The sequence below is a fragment of the Ischnura elegans genome, chromosome 4, assembly GCF_921293095.1.
Source record: "Ischnura elegans chromosome 4, ioIscEleg1.1, whole genome shotgun sequence".
Lineage (NCBI taxonomy): Eukaryota > Metazoa > Arthropoda > Insecta > Odonata > Coenagrionidae > Ischnura > Ischnura elegans.
In genome coordinates, this window is record NC_060249.1 from 49,721,558 (window position 1) to 49,747,777 (window position 26,220).

Here is a 26,220-nt window from a genome sequence, read left to right on the forward strand (position 1 = left end):
CGTTGTAACTAATTGGAATCAATCGATCAGAACTATTTCAACTAGTGTCCAGCACATCTCCTATGAGGTCTCTGATCATTGACAAGTTTCTATAACCACTTCCGAGTACAGGAGTAGTGATATAAATCAGAGGCCCATAGTCCACAGATTGGAAATAAAATGAAAATAAAACGCCTCTGATGGTACAATATGTTGACATACCAAACGTACCGCTCAGTGTATCCTACATATATATGCAATATATGGTACATAATTGGTTGTTGGGTTGCATATAGCTGAAGAAAATGCTCCAGTTACATTTTCATTGGGTGTTATGTAAATTATAAAGCAATCATAAATTAGATTATCTGCAATGCAACCTTGAGAGTAGTCCACACATGACGCTGTTAAAAAAACAAATTTAACTTAAATGTATTTAAGAGAGGGTGACAGATTTATTTTGATATATTGTTGCGTAAGTTATGAAAAGTATTCATTGGTTTCAAGGGAATATTGATATTGACATGAGAAATAGAGACTGATGAGTACACACCCATACCATGAACAAATTGTCTATGTTTCATAAAGGCTGTAGTCTTTTTGGATATCAAAACAAATGTCCCTTTCTTTATATTCTTAGCATTGATAAAGAAACTAGTGTTATTAATGTAACATGATCTTAAGTAACAAAAGTGCATCAATTGCTGTTGGCTAGTGAATCCTGCCAGCTGTTTATCATAAGCAAATCTAAAAGAAAGCTTATTCATTAATTACATGCAAATGTACAAGTCAATATGAGCATTAAAAAAGTACTTATGACCAGATAATTTAGATAAGGCTTTTAAAAAATTTCATCGATATACAGAGATGCATGGTACTTATTTGAAGCTTGTATTAATGACAAAAAAAATCTTATTGATGTAATATTTCCAAGAAAAAAAATGATGGAGATGAAAATTTTGTGGATAATCTTAAAATCTTAACATAACCAGTCAAAACTGGATAAAAATGTATCTCTGTATACTTAAAAATCTTATGCATATTGAACTATAATCTCCAAAGTTATTTTCAAAATATCACTGATTAGGAAATTAACTCCACCAAAAACAAAATTCCACAGCACCAGTACGAAGTATATCACTGGCTTTCTTTGTCATGATTTTTGTGAGGCTTGGCTGTGACAAAAAAATTAGGCAAAACTGAGCTTGGTTTTGCAAAATATTATATGTTGTAAATAGGAGTTCACACCAGTTAACTCATGACATGAAAATCACAAAAATGCAGAAATCTAGATACGTAGGTGAATGATTTCCACTGTTATTATAAAACCTGATATTATAAAAGAACAGGTGTGATAGTTTTAATGAAATTCATCCTCAAACAAAAAAATATTTAACTGTCAAATTACGAATCTCTGCATTATAATACCTCATAAATTATGGTTAATGCAATAAATGCTGAACATTTTAAGAAGAGTCATAAGAAAGCAAGTAGTTAAATATAGTTGCATTAAAATAGCAGAAGCTGCAGCAAGCCTTTTGAAAGTGATATTAATTTTATACTCAAAAAGAAGCTTAAAATTTTAAGGCTGAAGTGGGAGATGAAAAATATTTTTCATATCACCATGCTAAAAATGTTAAACTACTATGAATGAAAGAGGAAATGTAATCCTAATGTTTCACTCACAGATACATCGGCAAAGGTGTGTGTCCAAACAATGGGTCTAGGATAATCCCGTTCGCCGGATGTGTATGCCAGTGGTCTAGCTAGTAAAGGGACATATTCCAAAACCTCTTCTTTCACCTCATCCAAAGACTGGAGGTTCCTGGAAAAACCTGGAGAATAAAAATGGCAAACATTTTGCTAACTTGTGAGGGTTTAAATATTTCCTCGCACCATAATTTTACATTATTCAGCACCAAAAAATTTTAACAGCACACAAAAAGATCATTAAAATTGGCAAAAAAACAGTAAAATACAGTAAATGTGAAATAAATGAATCAATCTTGCTGGAGAAAATAATTTGAAATACACAGAAGTACCAATACAATAGGAAGTATAGAAAGTAAAGCAAATTAAAAGTAGATGAAGGAAATAGTTGGATACAGGAATCAGCAACTTATGTGGCGAGTGAAATTAGAAAGAGAATAATTGGGAAAATATTTGGAATCGGAATTTTCATGGGTAACAGGATATTTTTTCCATGAATGAAACTGATTGAGCACAACCATCGTAAGAAGATGCAATGAAGGATTAAAAAAAACAAGAAAATTATGTACGAATGGATAGAGAGGAGCATACCGAAAGCTTATCTAAGAGTTTTGATGAGACTTTTATGAGAATAATGTTCTGCCACAACCCCTATGAAATAAAGTTTGCAAGTAATGACATCATTGTTGTAGACAAAGGAGGATCAAGTGCTCTGAACCTCTCTCAAATGCACCCTCCTTCAAGTGAACACCCAAGGTATTTTCTGGCTCTGATTTTGAATGACATATGATGCAATGGATATCAACTGGTTAGGAAAAGAGAACTCTAGCCTTGTCGAAATTAAATGAGTAAAATGTGCCTTCATAAGTGATTTCTGATGGAAAATCCAGGTGTTGCTGAAGATAAATGTTGCAATAGCCTAACAATAATGTAAATTAACAGTTTTCCATCTGGTTCTCTTAACAGTTGACTAGCCCTTGAGGCCAGCTATTTTTATAATTTGTGCAGGGAAAGTACAAATATACAATTAAACTCACATAAATCGAGAACTTATGCACGATTTAAATACACATTTTGACTATAAATATATATTTTACAGAGTACATTTTTTAATTATGGTATGCTATTTTTTTGCAAGAGAAAGAATTTGGTCACAATATGCAGTCTGAAATAATTCCGTGGAGGGGAGTCACTAATCAAAATGCGAAAGCATGTAAAAATACATGGCTGGACCACTACTGCTGGATGCAGAAATACACTTTTATGTGAACAGCCCATAATGTGTAAATGTATTGAGAGATAATTGCATCATATGTGGTATCAGAAATCATTTCCACAACTGACTTAATCAGTCTTGAAGAAAAAGTCATTGGGAAAAGGGGAAAGGGGCCAACTGCTGCAGTTATCACTTAAAGCCAAAACAATCACTTAAAACCAAAACAATTTCACGTTCAATAACTGAAAATCTCATCCAAAATGAGGTCAAACATACTCACCTCTATTTTCACATGTAAATTTTTCGATCTCCTTTATGTTGAAAACTTCTTTCCCAATGAGGAAGGCCACAATGCGAACTGGAGGGAGAATGTCTTCGACGTCACTTTCCATCATCAACGGAGGGAGTGTTGACATGCTGTCAGCATCGGACACAATGCTGTCCACCAGCGCCTCAGCACGGATTTCGTCCACCGTAACATTTGCCAAACTGTACGACTCATTATTATTTCTCCTCATGGACATTGCTAGCGGAGAATTCAGGCTGTTGTACTGGTTCAACAACCAAGACCAATTCCCAGGCACATTATCCGTCACCAGGAAAAGCACTTCATTATCGATTGGTCCGCATGGAGAGCAATCACCTCTGCTAGCTCTGTTCTACAAACAAAGCAAATTTTGTATGAATTAGGTCATGTACACAGATTAACAAGAGATCATGAGACAGTACCATGTTTTCGAGCTCATAAGACACTTTTTTCTTGCAAAAATATGCTCTAAACTCAACCTCATTGATTGAGGGTATAACTTTTTACTCCACCAATGCAAGCTGCTTCATCAAGATATTGTATCTTTATTACCATTAATGATAATAATTCTGTTTTGAACCTGTGCAAATCAAAATGGTTCCAGTATTTCAGTGAAAATAATTCCTTCAAAACATTACAAAAAAATCAAATAAAAGCAGATTTACATGGTAAATCTATGCCACTCAGCATCGTAGTTCGAGAAAAACTTCTTTTCATAATACCTAACATGAAAAAATCAGTGTCTTATGTGCTAGTGCAGCTTGTAGGCCATGAAATATGTTTAACAAGGAAGAGACTAGGGGCCTTCAAAATGAGGAAAATGTTTACCATTCAAGCTATTTGTTGCCTGCTACTTAGAGTTATCACAATAAATTCTTCACATCTGCTAATATCATAATTTTCTTTTAATAGGTATCATATGTATTTTAAATGTAAAATATCCTTATTTCAAATTACATACTTACTTCACGTAACGTAACGAGGAATATGCTTTGGGGGGGATGAGGGGGGATAGGGAAGAGTGACCTCCCGCCCTCTGCCAAATTTGGGAAAATTTTAGAAAAATAACATGCCTGCAAATTACGTTTTACATAATTTTGGCACTTAAAATTTGTGTTTCATTAAAAGGTTACGTTAAAATTTCCTATATGTCAACACTAGGCAATAGTTTTGAATATTATTTTAATTTCTCTGAGGCTTTGGGGAGTGATCTATCCCCCTTATCCTCCCCATCCCAAACACAAGACAGAAAAAATAACACGTAACGTTAAACATAAAATTTGTTCGGAATGATGACCCCCACGCACCAGGGGCCTTATTCAGGAACAAATCGGAAATGTCGCCTCGACAATGATAAGCCGTCGAGGCGACAATGTCGAGGATCAGGAAATCGCGTTCCGTGCTATTCACGAAGCGAAAATCGAGGACTCGATGAATTTAAAAGGTGGGCTAAATTCACGCTTGTGACGTCATGGATTATCGAGGGATTGATATTCGATGCTCTTCTTTTTCCCAAGACTTCTCGCTCGAACTTCAATTGGATTCCGAAAAGAGAAGTAAGTCTGAATGTTTTTCCGCTGATATTCAATGATTAGGGAAACCAATTGAAACACATTTTCATAGATTTTGGATGAATGGTTGATTGTTTCAAACATAATAATTGGGGTAGTTATTATAAACTAGTGTTGACGTACATTTTTTCTTATATAAGAAAATGATGCGTGTTATTCAACTTTCTCACCCCAATGCTTGATAATCTTTGCGAACTTTACCGTAACTTTGTATATTGTAAGCATCAACGATTTTCCTCAAATGCAAAGTAATAGAATAAGTTCTTCAACAAGGTTTTAGGTAAATATGTGGACCTAATTACCAATATATTATACAGAATAAGACGTAGCGATATCATATAATAGTTACAAACTAGTTCATTAGAACTAAAATTAGCTAAACATGAATTAAATGCACATTAATTGATGCGCACTTTTACATTTTACTCGGTGAGAGTCGAGTGACAAGAGTATGAGTCTCCTAAAGGCACATCTAGAATAAGCAGAGGGAGATGCCTCATATGGGAGCACCCAGTGGCAGTTCCAATTAACTCCTTTAAAATATTTGTGGTTTCAACTGAATCCCACCTACTTCTATTCCAAATCCCTGTAAATTTTGAATTTATCCAAAGCCATATACGTATTAGCAGTTGCAAATACAATTACCAAGCACATTGAAATATAACCATTGGCTTCAACCTTAAAAACGTTCCCAGCAGAAGAGAATCATTCCCCTGCAGCCCTTCCTTACCCAAATCCTCCAAGTGCCATATAAGGGCCAGAGAAAGGAAGCAGCTATCTACACATTGTAGGAAATATTAATTACAGATATAATAGGTAAATAGGGGACAAAAATATCTCTAATTACTTGGCTGCTATTGCAATAGAATTATTGTCATGTTGCCTTACAACTCATGAACAATCATTAGTTAATATTATTATGTATTTTTGTATCAAGGCATAATCCAAGAACAATCTATGATTGAGATATTAGATAATACATGACGTTATAACATTTTTTTAAGGCACTGGGGGTAATAATTACATGAAAAACTTCAGATTATTATAGAACATGGCTATTATTTTTGCAGATGATTTTCCAATTATAATGGGTATGACATCAAAAGAAAGGGCATAGCAGAGCAAGGCAAAGGTTACAGCTGTAACTAGTTTGGCAGACACTATGAAAGAAATATCAGTACATATTATGATGACCTGCCACATGGTATAGGATGCCAGTGAAAAGTGTGCGATTTTAATTCAATATTAAATGTAATGCATCCAACTTCATGAAAAATGAAATGAAATTCCTCCAGCAAATTTTGTTCTCATTAAAATCAATATTTTAAAGCATTCCTAGGTAAAAGATTATGCTGGGAGCAGGGTTGAATGCAGAATATCAATAAAATCATCAACAGGGAAGAGAGATTCTGAGGACAGTGAAATATTTAACTGAGGCCTTGGTGTGGGAGGTTGTATATGATACCCCTAGCCCACCATACTTCCACCCCTAGTGGGCAGGTGGGAAGGGACCATCTTTCTTCGCTTGTGCTGGGACAAGTACTTCTCTACAAACACAGATAGTCAAGCCCAGATAAAGTAGTAATTAGGCATAAAATATGATTCTTCATCACAAATTGCTCCTAGCTTTGGCGAGTAAAGAAGTATGTTGTTCTTCTGAGGGACCCTCAGAGTTTTCAACTTTAATTGATGAGATTAACTGAGTGAACTATAAATAATTAATTTACCTGCATGTGGAAATAAGATAAATGAGTGTAGAAGATTGTTTAAATAATATCATTATAAATTCATATCATAACATTGAAATTTACATTCATCTTTTAATCATAAAAGGTTAAATTATTGATTTTTTGTCACATACGTAGCCAGAGGAGGGCAAAAATGAATTCATTTGTATGTATATCATTTGCTTCAATAAAATATTCTATATGCAAATGTTGTGTTGTTGACAATACCAATCCCAATTTCTGCAAAAAGATAGTCTCTTAATGATCTAATAATAATGATAACACCTTACCCTGCTATGACTATTCTATTAGTTTTATGACTACATTAGGTAAATATGTGGACCTAACCTGTAAATCGCATGCATTTCTCAAAAGCCTTTTTTTTTAAACCTTTGGTAAGTTTTCATTATCACATAATGGTATATTTTAATGGCTATAGAGACATCAGGCTCATGATTTCACGAAATAAATTTTATTGTAATTTTCTTATATGCGTCTATTTTCCAAAAGAAAATGATGTAATTGCAATGCATGAACAGTCAATTAATATCCCTTGTAAATATTATTAAGTATGGTCTAACTATCAATCCGTAATATTATTCCTTTTCACCCGTTTGTGCCTCATGAATTAACTCTCTTTCTTGGATAATAGGGGGGTTTGGAGCAGGGAGGGGTTTATCATGTCCCTGTATATGCTGAGGGAGAGGTACCCCTCCTCTCACACACATGTTATGTAGTATGCAGCATGCTGTTATTATTCTATCAGCCTTAGAGTAGAGCTATAGTGCAAAAGATGGTGTTTTAAAAGACATCTAAAGCAATTTTGAATTGCTCCAATTCACCTCTCAACAGTGGATCGAGCTTTGTGTTTGTGATGCAAAATTAACTTTAACCTTTACAAAAGGCTGTACTGAAAGCAGAAATGTAATAGTTGTCTGTCCAGAGTGCTGTTAGAACTATATCATTCTATTATTTTTATGTAAGAATTGGTTGAAATAATAATTTATTATCAAGACTTACTCAATTACATGTTCTGACCTAACACCGCTCTCCAATACCCTTCTCATTTCATCGTGAGCTTCACTATGGCCCCAGACATACGAATCATGAGAGCTTCAAGAGAATCTTGAGACACAGTTTAGTATCATAAGGTCACTATCACATATTTATAGAAAGGTGAACACTAATTTTATTCAAGTTGGTGAAAAAATTATCTATATAATGAATTAATCCAGTACATAATGATCTGGGCATACAAAGATTAACTAAATGTTTTCAATCGTGTTATTTATTGAATGGGCATACCCTTCCCTTCTATTTACATATATGTGTTGGTAGAAGGAGCCCTTATAGAAACATGAGTTCCATCAACAAAGCCAACTACTCCAGGGAACCTAGATTCTCTGTAATTCCTGTAAAATAATTGTGGTACACAAAATTTATCATGGTGTTATATCTTTTTTCAAATCTAGATGAAGGAACTAACATAATTTTCAAAGTATGAATTGTTACAGGCAAATTTTGTGAGACTACATTAATCTACTCCACATAAATTACACAAACATGCTTTAACAGCATTTTCTATCTCCTTAAACTTTGAAAACATGTATCTCATATGACTTTACACTGGCACAACGATCCTGGTAAATTTGCTCATTAAATAATTTTTACAAGATCAACAAAGTATTTGAACTAACTCTTGACACACCTCCCTTCTTTTCTCTGCTCTCCCTAGCTAGGAAAGGTAACCAATTGGCAACCATATTAAAGGAGTTAATAGCTTCAGTCAACGCATCCATAAAGCATCTTATTGAACTTTGGCTCAAACCTAAATTACTGTCACTGCCAGCTGACTTTTGATATGACCCTTGGCCATGAAAGTGGAGAGTGCAAAGTACCTACTTCATAAAGAAAATTGATTTGCTTAAATTAAAAAATGTAGTTGCTTCAGAAATTAAAAAGACGCTTAAAATTTCTTTGATAGTATATACATCCCCATCAAAGCTTCATCAGGCATTTCAAAAGGTACATATCCCCCTCTATTCCTTAAATTTCTTCCCTTCCGTAGCCAAATTAGGGCGATATCATCACCCATTATTTGCTACAGAAGTTCATGAAGGGTGGTTATAAATGCTTAATCAACTTTAAATACATCATCATTACTTTCAGCCTTCTCATAAGTTTGCAATAGATAGGAGCATGAAAAAATTAGCAATATGCATGTCATGCTAGAACACTAATCATTTAGAATAAAAACTTATTATTCATAATTGAGTATCAATTTATCAGCTAAGCATTAAAAAATAAATAAAACCATCACTTATATTACATGATGTCACCCGAACAATATTCTTACTTGCCTATTTATGTATCCTGCAGCCTATCCCGCTTCAATATCTTTGTTTTTCCCCGTACTAAATCTAAGTTCTGATTCTAATGATAATTCAGATCATATATCATTCAAAACTGAGCTCATATTTACATGTTATATGCACCGAGTGCATTGATTACATTCTTATCAAATAAAATATTAATTAAAAACCTGTGCAAACATTCATACTGTACAATGATTTCTGTTTCATCATTCAAAAGAGTGGTACTTCCTCTCAAATCTTGCAAATCTTAATCCTTAGTGAAAACCTCTGAGTATGCAAGGGTATTCTTATCAATTACACTCCAGAGAAATTTATATAAAGCCTTAGCAATGCCTACGAGTGACGCAAATATATCTCACAATGATCGTCACTTAATAGCTTAGGAAAGTATCAGTGAAACATAATTAACACTATAGGATTTATGATATGGTACACGGTCATAAAAAAATGCAACATCAGGAAATTGATACACAATGAAAACAATAATTTATAGTCCACACGGTATCACAAGATAGTACCAATGAAGCCAATGAATTGAAAGGCTATGCACAATATCATGAACGAATATTATGAACACAATATGTAAAATTGTAATATCATACTACCCATATATACGTATAACGTACTCGGTACTCTATAAATGATGAAGTTCGAAGAGAATAACCACGCACTGTTAAATACAAACACATTCATTTACATCGAAAAGTTGCTCCGATGTTGGCGAGCAAGCTTATTGGTAAAAAAAATAAGCCTCAATTGAGTAGCTCGCTAGTAATAAGCAATTGAGTGGAGAGAATTGTACTACAGAGATTTTCCTCTTTTCCAGCATAGCTACATCGACCACCGACAGCAGAAAACAGAGCTAACATACAACAGAATGAAGAACACGACCCCTAATAATAATCACAAATTCAACACGAGCGAACACAACCCAAAATCAGTTCTCGGGAAATCATGAGTATTGCCTATCTCCAAAAATTTAGGGGCTGTGAAATCCGCTATAAAAATATAGTTCTATTGTGACTCGTGGTGGCGAATATTTAATCACGATTCTTCATAGAAAATAACTGAAAGGCTAGTTCACAGGTGATAGCTCACAAAACAACCGTATGAAACTTCGGTTTTTGGAATAATCATATTATAAAATTATACAACTATACGTATCATTATACCTATTTTGCCTTCTTAAATATATGAAATAAGACCGTGATCACCGTCGTACGTACGTCAAATATTGAACTATGAACTTCTAAAGATGCCAGCTGCAGTTGCACTCCTTGTAAATCGAGGATCAACAAGACTCGGAATAATTGTCGAGGCCTACGTCGCCTCGATTTTTTTTCCGTCTGGCGCGGCCTCGAGACGGCGACAATAAGCTTCGTGAATTGCAACTTACGGAAACGTCGAGGCTTGAACGTCGCCGCCTCGACATTTTCGAGGATTCGACAATATCGAGGCCTTCGTGAATAAGGCCCCAGGTTTCCAAACACTCAGTAAATCACCACCTTGTGCAAATACGAAAGCGCTGCGTGGCGGGAGCCCCTTCAGTTAGCGTAGCCACACCACGGGGTGCGCAGGAAATACACACGACCCATTTTTTTATATCCAGGAAGGAAAGAGAAGTGTTGCACTAATGTGGATGAATTGATGAATTGGCGGAATCGAACGCGCCACTTCCAAAGGGTTTCACCTCGCAACACAATACGAACCAGCCAGAAAATATGCAAGGTGTTTCAGAACTACAGTGTAGGTTGCAATACTTCAGAAGGTGGTGGGGGAGACAATTTTAAGCATTTTTTGTCCATAAACATGGGGTCGTGACTCCTTAGTTACTCAGCCATGGCAACGTAAACAATTTTTTGAATGCACTTTGCAATTATAATGAAAATGGTTTTTATTGTGTATCCACCCTTATCAAAATTTAATTTGATGCACTGGATTTTAAAGGCCATCAAATAATTAAGGTTGGACAAAAATGTGTGATTATAATTGTCTGAGACAGTTAATCTCACAATTAGTGAGACTGCATATTCGTAATGTTGATACTTGCTCAAAGTTCTTGCTTAATTGAGCTCAAAGATTTCTTAATAAGCCTGTAATTCCAAGGCAGTTGAAAGATTTATTCCCTCATAAGTGTGGTTCATGGAGGAATGTCCACTTATAAGGCTAAAATGAAAATAGAAGGAAATTTACAAAAAAGGTGCGAATAATCAATTGATAAAATGGTAAATTTAGAAATAAATGGAGAAGTGCTTACAATCTCAAATAGCTCAAACGCCCTCTCGAATGCTGCAGTAAAATTGGCATAGCCCTCAGTATGATCTTGAGCATCTGCTAAAGCCTGCTTGAATGCAATGATATTTTCTCTGGTAGCCTGAAAGAAAACCAAGATACATGAAATTCAAAAAGAAAAATATCATTTTACATACCAATTTAAAAATATGTGCAAAATAAAATGAGAAAATACCACTGTTCAACGTGATTAAAATACAAATTAAATTTTGCTGACATCTGGATGGGCATTCACCAAAGACATGCTACAGTCACTGTGAGTTAATTTGTAAAAGTTTTCATTTCTAGAAGTGCTTTCTTGTACCCCAATTGTAATGCTATAAAATAATGACTTTTACTAAAAATATCACATCCTGATTCTTATTTTCTGGGGGAAAACAATTGAAATCACAATGAGTCAACATGACCATAAAGTAAAAAAAATCTATGAGAATACATTAATTAACAGCGTAAGATGGACTCAATATTTTTACTCACTGTGAAATGTACATTTTTAGCTCAATAAACTGTGTTAGAGTTTGTGAATTGAAAAAAATTAACAATTTATTGGCATATATTAATTTTGGGTTAAGATTCGTTGACTCATTTTAGCAGACCAAGGTTGTGAAGGATTATCGCCTGCCCAAACTGACCCAAGCAGAATTTGATCTGGTCACCTGAATGGTGGTGATGGATATAATATCCATTCGTTGTCCACTAAAATGAGTCAACTGGAAAAAATTTATCAATTTAATCACCGTGGGAGCGACAGTACAAATAAGTTAGTAGTATTGACTTTATGAATAGAAAAAAATGATTGACTAATTTGTTTCAGACACTTTCTTAATGATAAAAAAATGTGATAACCAATAAAGTTATATTTTCATGATCGAAGAACCCTCACCATTTCAAAATAGATTGATTATTCTATAAATCACCGGGAAAGTCTAACAAAAGCCTTAGTAAGGCATTTTAAGTGTTCAAACAGTGTCAGATTGAAGGTCAAATCAACTCACTGGGACTAATGTATCCTTGAAGCAAGGAACAAGCTCTTCTGGTGTCTCTGAAAATTTAATGACGGCCACCATGTCATTTGGGGCGAAGGTTTCCAGCAGGGCTCCAGTTGTTAGTCTAGCTATGCTGTACCGCATGCCAGTCATTGAGCCGGTGGTGTCCACCAGCACTACTGCTGATTTTGTGCATGCACTTGCAGCTTCAACATACCATGGCCTCCCACGGCAGTCAAATAAGTCAGGATCACTCTTCCACCTCATGGCTGGAAAAAAAAATTATTGGTAGAATATTCTCAGGGACAGATTAAAGATTGAAGCCCAAGAAGCATTCAAGCTTATGGTAAGCTTTCACATTGGCATGAGTTTGACTTGTCATGTCAAGTGTGTAATGAAAATAGAAATTCAAGCTTTACTGGGAAAACTACTCGCAACCATGATTCAAAAACCTTCAATGCTCCTACCAAGGTATTGCACCTGTTAGCATTTATTTGGATTATTGAAGAAGTAAATCCTCTTCAATCAAAGAAGAACAAAATTTATGAACAGTAAAGAAGATAATAACACAGAGGATGGATGGGCGTACCCAGCGAGGGGCAGGAAGGGGCAGCTGCCCCCCCACACCCCTAGATGTAAAAATCGCAAATGTTTTTAAGGAAAATAATATTTTTTCAAGCAAATAATTTAAAAACTAATGAAGAGCTGTTACAGTTTACTTAAAATGGTGATTTAATTCACCTATTCCATGCTTAAATCTTACCTACAACTTGAACAACCATGGCTTGCTCCCCCCCCCCCCCCCTAGTTTTGATCCTGGGTATGCTCTTTAGGCTTACGCTCGATTTAGGTTGGTCATTATGCTTGATTCAAGATAATCATGCTTAATGGCATATCTTCCAATATTTGTCTCATTTTTGGAGGGTGCCCAGATACCCTGGCCGTAATCCCTTTGTATGAACCCCTGGTCATTGCTGACAGGGGAAGGATGTAAAACATCCAATGTGCTGTGTGAATGTGGAGGGTACGAGCTTTGGTGTATTTAAAAAAAAATTATATTACAGGGTAAATGACATAAAGACCGTTACAATACACACACGAGGAAAATGACCCTGAAAACTCACCAGGAAAATGACGAAGATAACCAGCTGCACTACCGAAGTACTGCCATGATAGGGATGGGTCACTGTGATAATTCTTCACAAACACTTCATCCAAGCCTTCAGACATGCTGATTAGCTTCAGAAGTTTTGGAGCTGCAAAGAAGTAAGAGGACATAGGGAAGATATGGATTATAAACTTGTAACATTTAACTCAACTAATAGCGTTAAGATGATGGTTTAGTGAATTAAGCTGAAAATATTATACTCTAGGAACCACCGTATTTCAACTCTCACATCCCTTGCTACGAGATAAAAATACTAGCTAAAAAGGACAGGTATTGGAATCATTTGCTTAGACCCAGTTTCTGAATTTTAATTGCCAATTTTGACTGATGGGAAAATAGATTTTTACTGATTAAAGCAGGGATGCCGACTAACAAAAAATATTGGTAGGGCCCAAACCCGGGATCTTGCCCCGCGAAATTTTATAAGTAGTGAGTTTTAAGCTTTTTAAGCATTTTAGAAGAGTCATATGATCAACATTAGAACCCTGATAACTTGATTCTCGATATCTGGACACTTCGGGGAAAATCGACAAGCCTGAAAGATTTTTTCCTCACACCCATAACGAATTTTTGAGGGGGCTCGGGCCCCCTCAGGCCCCATGGAGTCGGCGCCACTGCATTATAGCTTATACTGCATTCATCCACTCACTTATAAATTACAAGCTAATCATCTCAGAAGCTGCAACTACCTTGAATAGATTGTGACATGATATTAGCCATCAAAGGGAGGGAGAGGGAAGGTAGATGTACAGTGAAGCTTGCGAGAGTTATCTTATGACAGACATAAGGGTGGAAAGAGGGGTAGGAGGCAAGGTTGTCTGGTCAGAAATGAAAATGCCCACTTTCAGAGATGAATAAAAGGCTTTATAAAGTAAGGGTTCCATGTATCTATTAAAACAGATTATGAAAGAAAGGTTTTTCTCCTGGAGTTTCTGGTGATTCATGTTCAAGTGGCAATGTACAGGAAGGCGAGTGCATGGGTTGTAAACTGGGGACAGCGATTGGCCAAGTGTTGGGCACAGTCATCAGCGTTCTCCACCCTTCCGTCTGTCATGGGACAATTCCAGGTGGCAGGACAGCAGTGGGATAACTACTTGTATTTCACTAACTCACTCAGTGATTGAATACAAAGAGTGGTTTGCATAGTTGAGGGTAGAGTTCACCCCAGACTAGGCCACAGATACTCTATATATTCAGGAAAGGGGTGCAATTCCTTTACTAGGGCAGTTGTGATACCTTGGCCCAAAGTTTTTCCAACCCAGGGCATGCCTACCATGCGCCGATAGTGCTGTGATTCGACGAAATGTACGCGTGGATGGAAATTAGTATAACTCAGTTATTACTCCATTGTAATACGTGATTTATGCAGAGGACGCAGATTAAACATTGATCATTAGGTAAACGTCTACATATTTCACGAATACTACGAAGAATCGAAGGAATAGGACTGTGATCATGCGAAAAATACGCGTGGATGAAAATTATCATAACTCAGTTATGCGTCCATTCATACCCTAACAACACATGGACATCCAACGGATATCCGGCGGATATCCAAGGCGAACGTTGCGGATGGGCCATGGATATCCGATGAAAATCCGGCGATATCCGCTTCGGATATCCGTGATAGATCCGACGGATATCCTGATTGCCGTCGGACCTAGATAGGACATAGCGGACCTGAAATTGATATCCGTAGGATATCCGGTGTTGTTAGGGTATCGCTGATTTTTGCAGAAATAACGGAATTTGAACTCGGGACCCCTCGGTCAGCAGCCAAATGCTCTAATTATTATACCCTTTTTCCCGACTCTTTACGGCTGAATGCGAGAGTATTTAATCAGAGGCACTTCCCCTCCACCTCACTATTCTCCTCCATCCCTTTATCCCTCCATGCGGCCGACCAGTGTTGCCAGTCCGTGAAAGTAAATATACGTTCGCTCAAAGGCATACCGCGAAAACGAACGCTGTGCTATCTCCACAGAGTATATTTGGCAACACTGTGGGCCGGAGAGCGATGTTTACCGCAAGTAGTCAGAAAGAGACTGAGAACGAGTCCTCCTCTACACGCACCGCTCTTCTGTGATTGGGTAGAAGAGTATAAAGCATACAAGCGAGTTCAAAGTCATCCGCCATGAGTTGGCAAAAAGGGTAAGGGCTACCACGCACTCCTCACTTTCATTTATAGTGGGATAGTCAACGAGGTAAAATAGTGTGGGTAGCAGGATTTTCGGGTTGACCTCCACGTCGTTTCATCTTCATGACGACAGTTTCGCCGGCGTTGCAGCTGGCGTCTTCAGGTTCGAAGTGAAACTGTCGTCATGAAGATGAAACGACGCGGAGGTCAACCCGAAAACCTTGCTACGCATGCTGCACTACCCCTCGAAAGTCTCCATCAACATTTGAGGTAAAATAGTATAAATAGGATGGCCACTTGGACAACAACAGGCTAGTTTCACGACATCTTACCTTGATCGTAAACGTTCGTTGGAACATGGACGGCGCTGTGAGTGTCGTTGATGGGTATGTTATAGAAATGCCGATCAACCTTGAGCCTCATTGGACGGTATATTCCATCGTTCTCGCACGTGGCGTTGTCCTCCCGGTAGAGGGAGCCGTTGACGACTTCCGGTTCGTCGAGCAGTATTTCCACCTGTGAGCACTTGGCGCTGTGGTAGGAAAACTCGATCAGCACGTCGTCATCGTCCTCGCCTCCTGATTCATCGTCCTCCTTCTCCTCCTCACCACCGCTGCCCTCGTCCTCGGCGCCACCGTCGCGTCGGCCCCGCGACTTGGCCCCTTCGCCTGCTGGGGCCTCCGCGAACTCCTCCCACGAGGCAGACGCCCGCTCGGTGCTGTTTGTCGAGTTGGAGTGTAGTCTCTCGGCTAGCACCTCCACCTTCTCCACGATGCACTGCGGAAAGAGATTGAGTTCATTATTAGCCGAGCATCCAGAATTATTAATGTGTTATATGATAAGTGGCACGAGGTGTGGTGGAAGTCATAGGCGGATTTTGGGAGGGGGCATGAGGGTACTTGTCCCCCACAGACGCTTAAAAAAATAGTCAAAATTTTTAATTGAATGTCATTACGTTAATTCTAGTTTGTGTATTGTGGAGCCTCAATCATTTGATTTCATATTAATAACTTTCATATTAAAATAAAGATATTATGTCATGAAGTGATTGTTGGTTGTTGTTGCTTCTAATCTCAAATATAAGAAGACTGTTTGCTTTTCAGACTCTTGTGACCCTCAGAAATAAATCTTGGAGCCGCCCTTGGTGGAAGTTATGAATATTAGTTCCATGAATTACATCCCATGGGAATGTTGTTGTAACAACGACGAAAGGCGTGTGCTCAAATAAATTCTGTGCAAATATGTCAAATGTTTCACTTAAGAGTTTGTTTAAGGACATTGAAATGATAATGGAACACAGTATGTAAACTTTGTAAATAGTGGAACCAGGAACAAGTCCTAACAGTCTTGACAGGAACAAAATTGTAACGATTAAATAGAAATTTTATTAAAAGAAACACAGGAAAAGAATATAAGAAATATTTTGTTTATACACTAACTTTGTTATATGTCACACCACATTGTTCATGAATTGTTTGATGACAAGTGTCAATAAAAGTCATTATTATTTTTAAAAACTAATAGAATTATTTAGTTCAGATAATAGAGTCCATTTCAAATATCTTTGCGACTTAGAGGCCCAAGTTTTTTTGGGGGGGTCAGAGCAGAGGGCACGTGACTTTCTGGCAACAAATCAAAACTCGATAGGCCTAGCCGTCGGGAAATTCAGTCGCTTTTAGACATCCGCAGTGTAGGTACGCCTCGTGAGTAATTTAGCCTTTGTGCCAAGTGGAAAGAGGATTTTTCGAGTGTGTCTTTCGTTTCCATTTTCTGACAAAGTCTTTTGAGAAAATATGGCAACGCCCACTTCTCTCTCCCGAGAAAAATGTAAATCCATTAAGAAAGGCGATTTCCAGGCGATTTTGGGGGAGGGTTGCACTTGACACTGATCGGAATTATTCCGATAGGTTTGTATTACAATTGGTTGGTTACGCAATCGGAACATTTTGTCTTAAATGTCGCAGACGTACACATCTTACATGGCATTAAAGATGCGATTCTGTTCGCAGGTCACGTAGGTGCTGCTGTGTTTTAATAAATTAAAGATTTTTACAATGTATAGTTTTTTTATCAAGGAGACAGAAATTCGCTAACGATACAAAAATATTTTCTGGGGAAATTAAGGCCTGGGGCTTTACGGACTCTTTGTGGGCCGGCCATGGGCATAAAACAATGCAGCCGCTGAAAATGTGTGGAATTTACAATTCTTACTTGTGATAACTCAGGCTAGGACAAAGTGAAAATTCACGATACAGTTTGGACAGGTTCATTGGCGTCGACTGCATGGGGCCTGAGGGGGCCCGAGCCCCCTCAAAAATTCGTTAAAGGTGTGAGGAAAAATGTATCAGACTTGTCGATTTTCCCCCGAGTGTCCAGATATCGAGATTTGAGTTATCAGGGTTCTAATGTTGATCATATGACTCTTCTAAAATGCTTAAAAAACTTATAACTCACTACTTATAAAATTTCGCGGGGCAAGATACCCGGTTTGGGCCCCCCCAACATTTTTTGTAAGACGGCACCCCTGGACAGGTTTGACTGCACTACGGAAAAATGAATTATATTTTAGCGATTGCTAGGCTGAATGAAATTCTTACGAAATTGCGATTGAGGAGCGCTTATTATAACTTTAAAATGCAGACTACCTTCGGCAGCCGAGACGGCTTGTTTTTATATTGGCGGGGAACTATCGAACGCTGCGCCGAAACTTCCGCGAACACTCTGGAATTTTTCTGGAACGGAGCAAAAAATACCGTTCGGCGCCGAGATATGAACGCGGGCCGTTCGATTTAGATTCGAACGCGTATCCACCGATCCAGCCCCTTGTCATGTGGAATACTACGCCACAATTGGACAAGTCATTTGATGATACGGTAATCGCCAAAAATAATTACCGCACATTTTTCAAATCAAAACAAAATCAAATTCTGCATCACCATTGAAGGTATGGTAGAACGAATGGTGCAAGACTTCATGGAAGACTGAAGGCAAAATGCGAGACAAATGGTCGCATTCCCCTCAAATGCTGTAAGTGGTTGATCTTGGATCAGCAATAAATCATAATTACTGTATTAATTGCACACCTAGTAAATCACAGCACTGTTTATTAGTCTCTCTGGCTCCTTAGAGTAAGGAAATATCCGTTTCGAGAAACCACTAGCTGCTGAAGTCGCAAGTTGCTGAAGTCGCTCTTTTGCCCTCGAAGAAACAAACTGTTCGGAAGAAAACAAAAACGATTATTCCGCCGTTTAAGTTTCCCTGGATACCAGTGGGTCTCTTTAATTTCCCCTCGGGGAAGTTTCAGAACCTTCCCTTCCAATATTTCCCCGTCAGAAAGCTAATTCTCTCCCTTCGGATATCATTTTCCCAAGGGCAGACTTCATTTTTCTTTTCCCTCGTCAGATTCTTTTCCACTCGGAATTTCAACTAATCAACTGTTTACCAGGACTGAGTTAGAAGAGGAGAACGTTTTCATAGCTTTAAGAGAATTATTTTATCTCACCTTCAGGGACAAGGGATATACCTCCCTGTTGTTTTTATAGTATTGTACCAATTAAGGTAGGTTTCCATAGAGTAGGTACTTTAGAAGAATTCTGCGAAAATCCCCTGTCTCCAAGCACTTCCCTCTTCAATTCAATATAAGGCCTCCCCTTTCATCCTGTCTAAAAATCCTATTCTTTTCCCTCCTCTCCCTCGTTTACCCAACATACTACCCTCTAACAATATTTTCAACGTACCATCCCGGCTAAGTACTAGCTCCATCCAAACCTTTTGTCCCCTCCGTATCTCATCTAAAAGCTGCAACTCCTCACCCACCATGTCCAGCACTTCGTCGTTCCTCCTCCTATCTGTCCATTTCACCTCCATTCTTCGCCACACCCACATCTCGAATGCCTCCAATCTTCTATCGTCCTTCTTCCTCAGTGTCCACGTTTCCGCACCGTAGAGAGCTACACTCCAGATCAAAGTCTTCGCTAACTTTTTCTTTAAACTCTTACATAATCTCCTAAGCTCCTTCCTGTTCATGAACGCCTGCTTTGATAGGGACTTGAATTTTCCCTTAATCCACGACTAGTAATGTGATGTATCGAAGTAAAAATAATTATCGTATTACTGTACACGATTAACCCATTATAACCCAATTTTGCTTCCCAGTGTAATGTATTCAATTTAATATTTTATTGCGAAAAATCCACAGAGGAAAAATCATTCGCCTTGACCGGAATTATTTCCTCTGTGGATTTTTCGCACTATTTGTGCATTGCGGGTGACTCCGTAAAAAGTTATCACCGTGGCTAGTCCCGCTATACTAAAAAAAATAATATTTTATGTTAATTTCTGATATGTAAAACGGAATTTATTTCTAAAAGATTACCCTGGAGTCCTGCCGATTGTTGAGTTGTTGAATAAACAAGCTTGCGAATGGTTGACGGTTTTAGAGATTGTAATTATTCCTTTCGAAAAGTATCTGAGTAAAAATAGTAGTAAGGTGGAGACATCACACCCAGTAACGTAAAAAATGTAAACATTTTAAGCTCTATTCCGGAAAAATTAAAACTACGTGTTATTTTGTGCTGTTAAGTTTAATGGAGAAATATGTAGCTGCCACCATAATTCTGATTGAAAAATAAAAATATCACATTTTCAAAAGGAGAAGGTTGACATTCAATTTCTCTAAGAAGCAGCTCTGGGTTATAAACGATTAAATCTTTGGAATTTTTATTTCTAATCTATACATTAAAAAAAGTAATTTTTACTTGTAAACTACTCCAAAGCTTTTCCAATTTCCGAAGCACGCATAAATTTTCGTCACTCTTGATTTTAAGAAGATTTCATGTAATTCCTTCCATTAAATCAAACATGCAAATCAGAGCAAAGGAGAGAAAAATTGACAGTGACACCCTAGATCCAGACCGCTAAGAAACATGAAAAAGAGCATACTTTTTCCATGCTTCGTTCGAATTGACCAGTTTGCCAATGCTAAAATAGCACGTCCCCTAACTATACGGAGAAAATTAAAATATTTCGTTAATTTAATCAAATAGAAAACATTAATTCAGTGAAAAACTCTCAATCTAGTCTATAGATGGTGATACGTGCTTCGAAAATCTAGCCATTTCGGAGGAAGTCAATCCCTGAAAATGCGATTTAGTAGCATCAAACCCCTTTATTCATAGCATGAGTTTTTCTTTTCCTGACCTCTATAATTCATTTTAAATTTGAATCTTGGAGTCAAAGTCTTAAAATTGAAATTCAAATTTACAGACGTTTTGGTTTGTTTACATTTCATCATCAGGCGTTGAAATAAAAATGAGAACATAATTTTGATATTTAAACAAAATAAAGTGTTACGAACTTGTTATTTTACAAAGATGTGATAAAAAAGAAACATTCAAATGTAAATTAACAAAAAAAGAGGAGACTAGAATTTTTTACAATGTTTATTGGTGGTAATTAGCCTAATTACATAAATAACAAGCAATTAAGCAACTCAAGGTCACCTGTAAAATTTGATTAATTATATAATAACTCATTTTTATTTCAAGCCCTCATGGTGGTTCGTAATTAACCGAAATGTTGGCAAAAATTGCATTTCAACTTTAAGACCTACACTCCAAGATTCAAGTTAAATATTTTATCCACAGTAGCAACTTTTATTACGAGATAACCATGTTTCAGAGCCATACAGCACGCTCCGTCAAGTACGGCATAGGAAATATTTCCTCACTTATATATTACTCCCAAAGAATTAAATAAACTACCTACAACTACGCCGAGGAGAGCGATAATAAAGAGGAAATATATTTTATTGTCACGCGCGGGCACGTACCATATTGCTGCGTCGTGAAGAGAAGCTATAGAGGTGGAGACAGTGTCTACGCTGACTGATGACGTGAGAGGGAGAGAGACCATGGGAACGGAAGAGAACGAATTCAAGAAGAACGAAAAAAAAGAAGACGATTTTTCACACGCCGGAGACGAGTGGATGCAAAGCGAGGAAAAAAACATCCACTCGGCAACACCAAGGAAAAAGCGACGAAATTTCATTCCTTTTTCGGGGAAGATCCCTTCCTCCGTCGGCAAGGTTACCGAGATCAATAATCCGGCGAAACAAATGAAACTTCAACGTGCGGAAGACGCAGTCATGAGACGCGTAAATCGTCAAGACGGCTGGCAGGTGATTTTTTTCGCTCCTTGGCACGTCCGCGTAATCTCAATCCGGATCACGGAGAGAAAGACAAAAAATACAGGAGAGAAATGGTGATGGAGTTTGAAATACACGTTGGAATGCATTGCGAGAAGGCCACGTCCGTTTCTTGTGCTAGCCACAAAACTCGAATAAGGTTTAGGGCCACTGAACTCAATGACAACGGAATGTTGATACCCCCTCCTCGAGGAAAGCCAAGCTATTGCGCATCTAGCCATCTTGGGAGGGACATCGTGCATTGCCCTCCATTCATCATATTTTTCATTCATTTAAATGATATTAATTAGAGTAATATATGAAACGTTTATCACAGAAAAATAAAAAACATTTTTCGATTTCGACTTTTTCGTAAATTATGAATCTACAACTTTATATAAATCCTTTTGTTCGGAAACTACACGACTGTGAATTAACCTCGGTAGTTACCAACAAAAAATAGTGAATTTAAGCATTGACATTTTAATTTTGTCTAAATTAATATTTTTTCCCAAAAATGCACAAATTTTTGTTCGTGGGGTTTCTGTAATAAACGATTCATTTACTTTTTAAACTATTAAGTAGGAAGTCATCAAATTTGATTTTTTTTCTCAATTAATATATTTCGGATGAGATTGCGATTTGGAGGATAAATTATTAGGTTTTACCACATACGTCAGTTTTTGCACCTAAAAATGCATTACCCTCCAGGTCAAATTTAAGGCACTGTTTCATTTACAATACACGGTAATCGGCCACATTTGAAGGTCGCGGACTGGTTTCAGCCTGGATTGAAGGGACTCCGTGCGCGGTGTATAGCAACCATCATAGCATTGTTGTGGATTCATTGTTCAAGCGCGAACTGCCCCATTCGATCGTCAACGCGCAAATAAGGAGATTCGTACATGCACCATTTTACTCCTTTTAAGAACTTTTTTCAGGGGTGCCAATTAATAATGCGAGGGATATCATGGAGAATGCGTGCGTGAGAAACGTACTAAATACGAGGTGTGTTCAGAAAATAACGGGAATTCTGTTTTTTTTTGAAAAAGTATTTATTTCGTCTACATTAACGTCGTCGCCTTAAAAATAGTCCCCATTTGATATCTTGCACTTTAGGACAGAGCTTCTTCCAATCCTTGAAACGCTTCTCAAATTCGCATTTTGTGATAGCCATTAGATCTGTGAGCGAAATCTTTTAATGCCATCTATGCTAGTAAAACGACGGCCATTCAAGATTATTTTTACTTTTTGGAATAGAAAATAGCCACACGGAGCCATGTCTGGCAGATATGGAGGCTGGGGCATCGTAACAGTATATTTATTATTTTTGTCAAAAATTCACGGACAAGTAATGACGGGCGAGCCGAAAATCGTAGAGCTAACAAGCAGAAACAAGGGTAACCTTGGCTGCTGCCACAGACAAAGTAAACAATGAATACAACTGAAAATTTTACAAAACTTCAGGAGCAATTACACCAATATAATTTTCAAAAATTGTCCAGGAGACTCGGCAAACCAGCGAAATTTAAAAATTCCCGTTATTTTATGAAAGCACCTCGTATATGTGCGATTTATTTCAGTGTCATCTATGCTTGTAAAACGACCGCCTTCTAAGGTTCTATTTATTTTCTGAAATAGGAAACTGTCATATGTCTGGCGAATATGGAGCATCGTTAGAGTACTTTTTTGGTAAAAAATCCAAAACAAAATCGGTGAAGTGTACGCTGAAAATGGCACCACGCAAAAAGTCAACAATGAATATAGATGAAAATTTTACCAAACTTCCGGGGCATGAATGACAATATTTTTTTTTTTAATTTTGAAAATCGGACTCTCCATGCCCACGAAATTTAAAACTTCCCGTTATTACCTGAAAACACCTCGTATGTGTACGATTTCTTTCAGTGTCATCTATCCTCATAAAACTACCGCCTTTTGTGGGTCTTTTTATTTTTCGAAGTAGGAAAAAGTCTCATGTTTGGCAAATATGTAGACTGGCTTCACCATTTTTTTACGGCCAATAATTCACGAACAAGCAATGAGTGTGAGCTAAAAATCGTCGATCTCATAAAAAGACGTCTAACCTTATTGGTTGCCACAGAAAAAATAAACAATGAACACAGATGAAAATTTTTCCATACTTCAAGGTAATGTAAACCAATATAATATTTTTAAATTTTGACAATAGGACTCCACAAACCAGCGAAATTAACAAATTCCCGTTACTATCCGAACCTTTGCATAGCAGCCTTCAGCTCTGTCAGCGATTTCGTTTAATTTCATCTACATTTGTAAAACGACTGCTCTTTAAGGCTATTTTTATTTTTTGAAGTAGAAAAATGTCACACGGAGCCATCGAATGGTGAATATGGAGGCTGGAACATCGATACAGTGTTGTTTTTGTCTAAACATTCACGAAAAAGCAGTGAACCAAAAATCGCCGAGCTCATCGAAACACGACTAACATTAGCGGCTACCACAGAAAAAAATAAACAATAATTATAATAATTCGACTTAATCAGGCGAGCTTGAGACCATAAACTCCCATATTCCATCTAACTCTAAGCAGTGAATGCAGCTGAAACTTTATTTATGCATAAGGAGCATGTATACCAACAGAAAAATTGAAAATCGGACTCTCCAAACATGCGAAATTAAAAAAAATCCCATTATTATCAGTACGCACCTCTTAAAAGCAGAGCAGCACGAGAGATGGGATACGGTGGGGTGAGAGGGACTGGCCGACTCGTCAACGTGAATAAGTAATGCGCTAAGTACTCAACCTGGATGGAATTTTTAACGGGTCCCCTTCATTTACGACGGCTTGGGGGAGGACTCGCGTCGGTGAACACAAAGAATCCTTTTCATTTCGCTCCCTTCATTATATTTTTTTGGGGCAATTACATGGCTTTTCCATTTGGGCCCGCCTCACCTCACTTGTACTATCTCAGAATCCTTCCAGGGTAGGTGGAATGATGCGCAAAGACTGAGGACCTATTTGTATATTTGGGAAGTAAGTCAATCCTCTTAGTGCCGCGGGAAGATGTATCGGCTTTCGCTTCTCGGCCGAAAAAAATCCACGAGCCGAAATACAGGCTTTGAGGTAGTTAATTTTTCGTGTTAATTATTATACAGCAACTAAAATATTGAATAAAAAATCAGAATTAATAATACAGTCAAAAATTAATACAATAATAGTAAAACGAAAAAAAAACAGCCCGTTGATGTACCAAAAAATGAACACAGAATTTTTTTCTCGAAGAAGTCACATTTTAGTAAAATACATTTCGAATATTTCTCCATTGCCACCCCAAATAGGTAGTGCTAACAATAAAAGGATTGATCTCTTCGGATTTTAATTTACCTGTTTCCGCACAGAAAACTTTCATCTTGCGACTGTGAAGATACTTAGGTATGTTACTCCTACGGTCGTCTTAAGTAATGCAGCAAAATATATTGGTGATCAATCAGCAAGTTTCTTAAGACTGACTCATAGAGATACTCTGGGTAATGTTGTTCAATTTCTACGAGTGACTATGATAGAAAGGATGAAGATGATTTTGGATGAAGGGAAGTTAAAATAATCCATAAAATACCATTAAATTCTTACTTTTATGGAACTTGCATGTAGACAGCGGGTGTCCATTACAGTGTTGCTTAAACTTTATTTTTTATGATCGGATTATTGATTTCTACCTCTTAAAATATGCTGTGGGGTGCAGAATAGATATCCTAAAAATTTCAGCTCGATTTTTTAAAACATTTTATAGGTCGCTCAAAGAGAGCATGAATGAAATAACATTTAATTTTCCCGATTTTTTTAATTGAAATGATTTTCAGGGGTATTGCACAATTTTACAGTCCGTAAGGACCAAAATTCGCTCCATTTTTACGTCCGCTCAACAGTTTTCCAGGAATACAATAAGTACTTCTCCGCGAGATACAGCCGCGCGTCACACCCCTGGCGGCGAGCTGGGGCTTAATTCTGGTTATTTCTGGTTATAGTCAACGTGATTTGTCGAAAAGAATGGCGAACGGTGTATGAATTCGCTGCCCATACTGCATTTCCGTTTCGCACCCGTGCCTTTCGCGATTTTTCTTCTAGAGCCTCAAATGCCCAGAATGGTAGGATGCAGCCATATGACCTCAGTGCGCAGAAATTTGCTAAAGGCAGAGGCGTAAGCAGAAATTTCGTTCGAGGGGGGGGGGGGGGGTCCAAAACCATGGGGGGAAAGTTTTGAAAACAGGGTACTAAGTGGAGAGTTTTAAACTAATTTTAACACTTTTCATAATCGAAAAAACTTCATCAGTTAAAGAAATATTTTGTAAACTCATGATTTTTCAATTTTTGTTTTCATTTATGAAGGAAAATAATTGCGTTTTTATATTTCGAGGGGGGGAGGAGGTCCGGACCCCACGGAACCCTCCCCCCCCCTCGGCTACGCCACTGGCTGAGAGAGAGTTTGTTCTGCGAAAACACTGTCTACGGACACCTCTTTCTTGGGGATACCCCTGACTTTGGGGGTAGAGTTTTGAATTCCCCCGCAGGAGGATTTTCTTTCACA

At 37.5% G+C, this 26,220-nt stretch overlaps 1 protein-coding gene across 3 annotated transcripts in view; it reads right to left on the bottom strand.

Moving 5' to 3' along the window:
- Positions 1-26,220, bottom strand: part of LOC124157416 (voltage-dependent calcium channel subunit alpha-2/delta-3-like) — a 244,510-nt gene that overhangs the window by 46,179 nt on the left and 172,111 nt on the right. For all 3 annotated transcript variants that reach the window (XM_046532111.1, XM_046532113.1, XM_046532112.1), the window contains 6 exons: positions 15,801-16,245; positions 13,288-13,419; positions 12,173-12,432; positions 11,143-11,259; positions 3,186-3,564; positions 1,666-1,814 (listed from right to left, as the gene is read on the bottom strand). In XM_046532111.1, coding sequence (XP_046388067.1) covers positions 1,666-1,814; positions 3,186-3,564; positions 11,143-11,259; positions 12,173-12,432; positions 13,288-13,419; positions 15,801-16,245 — 1,482 coding nt within the window. The remainder of the gene's footprint in view (positions 1-1,665; positions 1,815-3,185; positions 3,565-11,142; positions 11,260-12,172; positions 12,433-13,287; positions 13,420-15,800; positions 16,246-26,220) is intronic.